This window comes from Elephantulus edwardii, unplaced genomic scaffold (assembly GCF_000299155.1).
Source record: "Elephantulus edwardii isolate Elephantulus edwardi_28Jun2011 unplaced genomic scaffold, EleEdw1.0 scaffold00191, whole genome shotgun sequence".
Taxonomy (NCBI): domain Eukaryota; kingdom Metazoa; phylum Chordata; class Mammalia; order Macroscelidea; family Macroscelididae; genus Elephantulus; species Elephantulus edwardii.
Genome location: NW_006399941.1, coordinates 3142994 through 3151398, shown reverse-complemented (window position 1 = coordinate 3151398; position 8405 = coordinate 3142994). Strand labels below are relative to the sequence as shown.

General features: G+C 48.7%; 1 protein-coding gene across 2 annotated transcripts in view; it reads right to left on the bottom strand.

Moving 5' to 3' along the window:
* Positions 1–7468, bottom strand: part of NPR3 (natriuretic peptide receptor C/guanylate cyclase C (atrionatriuretic peptide receptor C)) — a 106061-nt gene extending 98593 nt beyond the window's left edge. Inside the window, exon 1 of one of the 2 annotated variants that reach the window (XM_006896793.1) lies at positions 6571–7468. In XM_006896793.1, coding sequence (XP_006896855.1) covers positions 6571–7327 — 757 coding nt within the window. In that variant the 5' untranslated portion in view covers positions 7328–7468. The remainder of the gene's footprint in view (positions 1–6570) is intronic. The other variant, XM_006896794.1, reaches the window with a different exon arrangement.
* Between the last annotated feature and the right edge of the window lie 937 nt (positions 7469–8405).

Sequence of the window (8405 nt, the reverse complement as noted above, 5' to 3'; positions counted from 1 at the left end):
GTAGAGAGAATAGTGCAACAATGAATGAGTGGAAGCCCAAAATCTCTGTAAATGTTTATGAAAATTAATAAAATATAATTATAGGGGAAAAAAAAAAGAAATGTACGAGATCAGTTCAAGAGGGCAACAACAACAACCTTTATATAAGAAGCTCTGGTGGCCTAGTGGGTAAGGATTTGCACTGCCAACCCAAAATCAAGTGGTTCAAATCTACCCCCTGCTCCCAAGGAGAAAAATGTGCAATCTCTTCCATGCAATTTGTTGTTGCTGTGTGCCATCGACGCAGCACTGACCCACAGTGAGTTTTCAGAGGCAGTAAATCGTACGAAAGGAGGTTGTTCATCATTCTTCTACAGAGCAACTGGTGGACTTAAACCCCTAGGCCCCTTGCAATTTACAGCTTTTGAAAACCCACCAACAGGTCAGCAATGAGTTGGTACCAACTGGATATCAATGAGTTTGAGGGGTTTTATTGTCTTGTTTTTGAACCTTTAAATATAAACAATTCCAGGAAAAGAAGAAAGAAATACAACTGTCATGTTTCCACAAAATTCAAAGACATGATCTTTTGGATGGCCTTGTGATAAGAAGCTATGCTGCAATCCCAAAGGCATGCAGTTCAAATACACCAACTGCACTGCAGTAGAAGGATAGGCAATCTCCTTCCATCAGACTTATTGCCTCGGAAAAGAGGGTTAGCTATGAATCAGCTCCAACACCTCCGCACCCAACAACAACAAGCTGAGTAAGTAACGCATAATACTAACATCAAAGCACAGAACAATAGAACATTCAAGCTTTAAGAGCAAAGAGAGGACCCAAAAGCCCTCCTCCCAAAATTAATGCTGAAACAACAAGTCACAAAGAATGAATCAAGATTCTTATTCAAGATCCCTAAGAGCAACACTGAAAGCTCAAAGACACTAATGGAATGCCTGCAAATTTGGAGAGAAAATTACTTCCAACCTGGTATTTTTATGGTCACACAGAAGGGCATGATAAGGGCATTCCAGTCATGGAAGGTCTCAAAATTCAGCTTTCAGCCATCCTTTCTCCAAAATCCCTTGCAGATATGCCGCACAAAAGGAAGGCTATAAGGCAAGAAATGGCCAAGAAAAGAGGTGATGGAGTGATGTTAAAGGGGGGGGGGGACATTCAGAAAAAGTGATAGCAGTGCAATATGTCTAGAAAACAACCGAACTCAAGAAATTCAGAAGGCTGACCATAGAGAATTAGAGGATGATTCAGCTGTACCTTAACGGTAAGGAGCTGTGCTGCCAAGCTGAAGGTAAGCAGTTCAAATCCACTAGCTGCTCCTTGGGAGAAAAATGGGTAATCTCTTCCATGTGATCTACTACCTCTGAAAACCCACTGGTGGATCTGCTACGGGTCAATTCCCACACTATGTATGTAACAATATCAACAACACAGAAAATAAAACAAGCAAATAAAAGCAGGTGTGGGATGTGTGCAGGCATGTGGGTGGGTGGGTTTTAGAAATCAGTTCTAAAAACAAATAGATCAAAATAAGTCCATCATAGCAACCTATGGCTCAGCTGTAGAAAACAGTGCAACAATGAATGAATGAAAACCCAAAATCTCTGTAAATGTTCATTAAAACTAATAAAATTTAATAATAATAATAAAAAAAGAAGTTAACGTGGTTTTAGCAGTGAACACTGCACTGACTGAAAATTCTGGTATGACAAAGAACAGGATGGTGGAAAGGAACCTTTGCATTTGTTGCCAGCAGGAAGTGGATGAAGATATCTAAAAGAAGAGATAAGGTATAAGACTGGGACTGGGGATGGAACAAAAGAAACATGTCCTTCAGTGAAATGAAAGGAAATGACAACAGAAGAAACTCTAAGAGTTGAAAATGACTGCCACTGAAAAACAAACACACACACACACACACACACACACACACACAAATGGAGGGACAGACAGGGGATGCAAAGTAGGGAAGTCTTGTTCTTAACAAGGCTTGAATAACTTACTTTTTAAACTACTTGTATAACTGACTTTGGTACAAATAAAATCTAAATTCAAAAAGAAAGTAAATGAATAAAGCCTCTTTCTGGCTATTTCTACACTACCTAGCAATGGGGATTATTTACAAAACAGCAGTTGCACCCATGTTTTTATTGTTCACAAAGCTCCATCTATTTCAAAAGCTTTCCAAATCTCTACAGCCAGCCTTAAGGACTCTTTGTTTCCCATGCTGTGTGCTAGTTATTTTGCACTTATCGTGAGTTCTTTGCTTAAAAATTCTGCTGATCCACCACTGGGTCATTTACCCCAAACAAATTCTAAAAATAATTGTCTCTTGTCCAGATTAAATACTGTTATCTCTACAGCTGTTGTGCAAGTCCAGACAGATGGCATGTTAATAACTAATGGACTAAAATGACATTTTTTTCCATATTTTTCATACAGAACATTTGTACATAGAAGTACCTCCAGTTCTGCATCTTAAAAGGTATATCTCAAAAAGAAACCAAAAAAACACAACAAACCCTGAAACTCATTACCACAGAGTCAGTGCCAACTCATAGTTGGCCCTTCAGTGGGTTTGGGGGACACTAACACAGGTAACTGCCATCTTTCTGCAGTGGAGCAGCTGGTGAATTCAATTGACCACAGAGGTGCCACCTGTGGCTTGGCAGTGCACACTCCATAGGCACCACGTCCTCAGAACATAAAGTGTATAGTTAAAGCAAACTACATCCATTGTTACTGGACTTTATTCCTTAAAAAATAAAATTCCTTTTTGCCTTTTTAAAAACACATTCTATCTTAAGTATAGAATATTGACTATATAAGCAGAGCCGTTTAAAATAAAAATCATTACACATGTACAAACATATTTGAGAATGCACTCAGGTGTAGGTATTTAGATGATACTATACCTTGGCTTGAAAAAAAGGCATGCTGGGATTGATGGAGGGTCAGAGAAAGGACAATTCAACAAGACAGGCTGACACAGAGACTGTAACAACAGGCTCACGTATATCAGAGACCATGTGGAAGGTGCATGATAGGCCAGGTTTAGACCTGTTGTTCAAATGGTCACTGTGAGTCCTCGTCCACTAGATGGTACCTAGCAACAACAACATACCGTGGCTAGTGATTAAGTGCTCGGCTTCTAACTGGAAGGCTGGAGATTCAAACCCACCAGGAACTCCATGAGAGGAAAACGTCTGTTTTCCTTATGACCCCCATTTGAATCAACCCAGCCTTCTATCTGGACATCTGTCAAGATTAAAACCCACTTACTGCTCTACAGAAGAAAGCGGGGCCATCTTTTCCCATTTACAGCCTCTGAAAATCCTTGGGAGCTGTCAGCTATGAGCTGGTTCTTACTCAATGGCCTTGAGCTGAATTGAGCTGTCAAGTCAATTGCAACTGATGGCAACGTTCCACTAACTTTCCAAGGCTGAAAATCTTGATGAGGGGAGAGACTGCCTATCTTTCATCCACGGAGTAGCTGATGAATTCACACTGCTGACCTTTGTTTTGATGAGTAGCCCAACCTGTTACGTGCTACCCCACCAGGGCTATAAAGAACGCACACTCAGCCTAGGAAATCCTCTGAGACATTTTTTTTTCTTTGGTTTGAGAAATAACAATTTTTGATCCTTTATTGATACAAAGTTCAGAAATTTTCCAGTTACAGAGAATCACGAGAATTGCAACTGGACATGAATGAGACATTTTTTTTAAACTGTGTCACGTATGCTCATTAAGAGTTGGAATTGATTTATGTTCCAGAACAGCTGGGTGGGTTTAAATAGTCTTTCAATTAGTAGTCAAATGCTTACACCACTGTGATGCCTGTGCTCCTTGCACACACATACACACACAAAGGGCTATCTCTGTTCATCTTTCTCTGAAGCTGGTGACCTGTACAAGTCACTTAACTTCTGAGTTTCTTCCTCTATGAAACTATGTTGGTGGTGGTGGTGGTGGTGGTGGTGTTGCGCACCAGCGAGTCCAGCACAACTTGTAGCGACCCTATGAACAGACCTGAACCCTGTCCTATCTTGCGTCATCCTCATCAGCTCCCACATACAGCACACACAAACACATATACACATACACACAAAAAACAGTAACTCTGATAGCCTCTAGTCCAGTGAGCACTTGGTATATCGGACAGTGTTTCAGTGCCTTCCTTCTGTTAACTCATTTAAACTTCTCAGCATTCCAGGGAAGTAGGCGCCACTACCACCTAAATGGGAAGAGTCTAGGCATAGGAGCCTGGTCACCACTACGTTGTGTATCCTCCCTTACAAAGTAGGATGAAACGAGAGCTTGGTTAGCAAGCAACTTTCTCCCTGACATTAAGATGTTTCAGTTGTTAAAAAAAAAAAAAAAAAAAAAAAAACTTAGGGAAAAATGATTTTGTTTCATATTTCTAAAGATCCGCAAAGTCACTATTGGAAATGCGTTCTGGGGTAAGAATTGTAACTTGTGAAATGCACTGGTCAGCAAAGCAAACGGCCACCACTAAATTCACTACAAAAGGGAGAAGAGGGGGGCGGAGTCAAGGGCTATGAGAACATCTCGGATGGCCCCGCGGGCAGGGGGTCGCGCCGAAAACCCAAAGGCCACGCCTCTCTGGCTGTTCAAATCCACTGGCAGCTCCACCCAAGAGTGAAAGATGAACAGTCTCCTCCCTGTGGGATTCACAGGCTTGGAAATTCTCTAGGAGGCCAGCTTCTAGGAGTCGGCTTCGCACACCATGGTAATGAGTTTTTCTGAGTGTAACCAGCCTTTTGATATTTTTTAAATATCACCCCCGTTGCCACGCCCTCTGAAGTCCGCGAGTCCTGCCCCTGACCTCAAGCCACCGCGGTGAGAATTCTGCAACTTCTGTCGCCGTATGACAGATCCCCGGGTCCCAATTCCAGGCCACGTGCCGGCAGTAGGGACCCCCGGGAGAGTGGGAAACCCTAGATCTAGTCTTTAGTGGACTTTGGGCTGACAAGTACCGGTCCCCAGATCTCCTCTGCGACTCACTCACTACCCAGTTCCGAGCTCTAGATAGCCAGCCAAGGGCTAAAGAAACCGGTGGCAAGGGCCAAGTCTGCAGGGATTGCTATGACCAGGGAAAGGAGTGGGAAAGGACACGTGGGTTCCTCTGCCAGGCGTGGCGAGCCCGTAGCCGCCGGACACAAATGCCCTTTTTCATAATCAGTAGCGCCTGCGCCCCGCCTGCGTGGCTGGCGGGGATTCTGCGCGGACAACCTGGAGTTGGAGCGCAAAAAAAAACTTGGCTGTGCATTCTCAGCGTCAACACCAATGGCCTTTCTGCTCTAAAGAGTGTGTTTACTGAGTCCGAGCTGGTCATGTTGGGGAGGAGGTGGCCGCGCAGCGCTGCCCTTGCTGGCTCCCCTGACCACCCTCACCTGTTCCTGAGGTCCTTGGGGTGCACTGTCCTCCAAGGCGAGTGCCCAGGTCGCTCGGTTGTCCTATGTGGGCAAGCCCACGCACGGCAACACCCAAACAGAAACCCGGACGCAGGGTGCTGCGAAATTGAACCTCTGATGTGGCAGCCGCGTGGGAGCAGAACTGGAGCAGATTACCCACGCGCTGTCCTACCCTGACGCGGAAAACCAGGGTACCGCGTGTGGTGGGCGTCTTTGCTCGCCTACCTGCATTCTATCTACTCTGTGGCCCAATGCGTTCACTGGGAGCTTGCGCGGTTATGCCGCCCTGACCATACATTCTTCTGCTCCCTAAAGCCATAGCCTTCGTCTTGGGCTCTTGGTCAAGCTTGGATATTAATCCAAACACCCACACTCCCACGGGGGAACTTGAAGTGTGAGTGGAAAGGAGATTTGCGCCCGCTTATGCGCTCCGCAAAGCCTGGCTCCCGGCATTTTAGAGCAGACGTTTTAGAGCGCAAAAGGAAGGCAGCATCCCCTGAGTGGCAGACATCAAGGCATGTTTGGTGGGAACCATAAAGCTCATTTGGTGGGAACCATAGAAGCTCATTTATAAGGGGCTGGAGGAGCCGTGGAATGAGGCGGAAATAATGAGTCTTTAAAAGAAATCAGGAGTCTGCGGAAAAGAGCAACCTGGACCCTCAGTAGCCAAACGCGTATTCAGAGACTGCTAAGCTGGGGGGTGGGGGGTGGGGGTGCTCACTGGTCCGGGGCTGGGAAGTAAGTTCTTTTGGCCTCAGCACGTTTCCAGGCTCTGATGGTTGGAGCACCCCAGAATGTGCCTCTAAGCACCAGCTCTATACTAGCGAAGGTAGAGGAAGCAAATACCCCCGCGTTTAGACAGCACCTGTTGACCAGGACTGGCTCCTACATCCCTCCCTCGGGTTCTGCCACCTCCTCAGACCTATAATGTGCACTTCTAGATTTCGGTAGGCAAGCGTTCAAAGGCGTCCTAAGCAGAGCCCTGGGAAGGGCTTCGAGCGCTCTCCCAAGGCCCACCATCCCCGGGCCCTGCGTTCCGCAGAGGACAGCGCCCCGCGAGCCGCGGTGGGTGTGTGGGGACAGCCTCCCTGAGTCCAGATATTGGAATCGGAGTCCGGGGCCAGTTCCGACTCACCTCGCTCGCTGGACTGGATATAGCGCACGATGTCGTCCAGGTCCAAGTCCTTACTCTCGTCGAAACTGTAGGCGGACGTGTGCAAGCCTTCCTCTTGAAAGACCTCGTGGACCCCTTCGAGGGTGAAATAGCAGTTCCGCTCCAGCTTGTCATCGCTGTAGACCAGCGCGGCGCGGCTCCACTGGTGGTGGCGGAACAGGGCGAGCATCATCTCGCCCATCTTGGCGTAGGCAGGCGCCACGCGCGTGAGGTGCGAGTATTCGGTGTCCTTCTGTTGGAAGCCGGCGGCCAGTGCCCCGGCGGACAACATGGGCAGGTCCCAGTGCGACGCCAGCCGGGCCACTGGCGCCGCTGCGTACTCGCACACTGGCCCCAGGATGAGGTCGGGCTTGGCACCCCGCGCCGCGGCCACTCGGTCCACCAGGCTGAAGAGCGCACGGTTGCCGCAGTCCGAGTCTTCGTAGGTTACCTGGAATCGGGTGCCGGGCGGTAGCAGCCGCCGCCCCGTCCCGTTGCCCTCCACGCTCCGGAGCGCATACTCGATGGCCGGCCGCACCCGGGCCAGAGAGAACAGGTACGAGTCGTCCTGGGGCAGCAGCACTAGTACGTCGATCTCCAACGGCGGCAGCGCCTCTCCTGCCCGGTGCCCGGCGCCCGAGTCCGCGCCCCCGCGGTCGCCGCCACTGGTGCCACCGGCCAGCACCTCCCAGCCGAGCAGGACGCACGCGGAGAAAGTGAGCACCAGCTGAGGCTGCATCGTGCCGCTAGCAAGCGCCTGACCTGGCCGCCGACTCGCCCTCTGCCCCTCACCCACCCTGTCGCGCCCCTCCCCAATCTTCTCCGAGGCCCCTGCGCCCCCTTGGGCGCCTTCAGAAAACAGAACTCCCCCCCAGCGAACTCGCCAGAGGACTGAGAGAAGAGTTCTTCTCTGCAGTGTCAGTACTTTCAAAAAAAAAGGAAAAAAGAAAAAGTTCACCGAGTGTAGACCTATGCTCCTGTAATATCTTTATATATATTCTTATTATAAATATATATATTCGCGCTCCCTATATATACACACACACACACACACACACTATTTTGCTTAGAAGTGGCTTCTTATTTGGACGTCGCTGAGGCTGCTTTTGAAAGCGTATTTGTAAAAGAGGAGAAGGAAAAAAAGTTAGACTTGTCCAAGTGCTTGTAATTGACGGTGCATCTCCCTCGCGTTTGATCTCATTGATTCGCGCCGGTTCCTGGATCCATAGCCCGCGTTTAAATAGCGTGGCAGCGGCCGAGCGTGTTGCCACACATGGAGCGCAGCCGCCGGGCTTGTATTTCCAGCGGGAGGGGTATTGGGGGTGGGGAGAGGTGGGGGCTGGGCTGGGGGAGCCTCTCATTAACATTCTTACATCAGTGCTCCTCCCCGCACCCCCTCCCATCCAGACGCCCTGCTCCCCCGCGGCCCTGGCCTTTTTTTCCTTAAAGCCGTAGCCGCCCACGTCCACACCGAGGGGACCCCCGGCGCATCGCGCCCCAGCTGTCCGCATCTCTCCACCGCCGCACACGCGGCAGCGCACGCTTCAGCTCTCCACCTTCCAAAACAAATGCATTCAGTAGCAAAGAAATGCATGCGCCATAGACACATGCATACATTCACACACCATGCAAACACACACACACCGAGTTTGGGAACGGGGAAGTTCTAGAAATTTCTATAAACTGACAGTATCTGTGCAAGAATTCCTAAGTCCCTCTAGCTCTCACCTTTCTTGCTTTGGCCACATCGTTTCGGATGCGCTCACTCTGAACAGGCTCCGGGCTATCCCCGTCCCCCTGCGCAAGGTCAGCGAGCA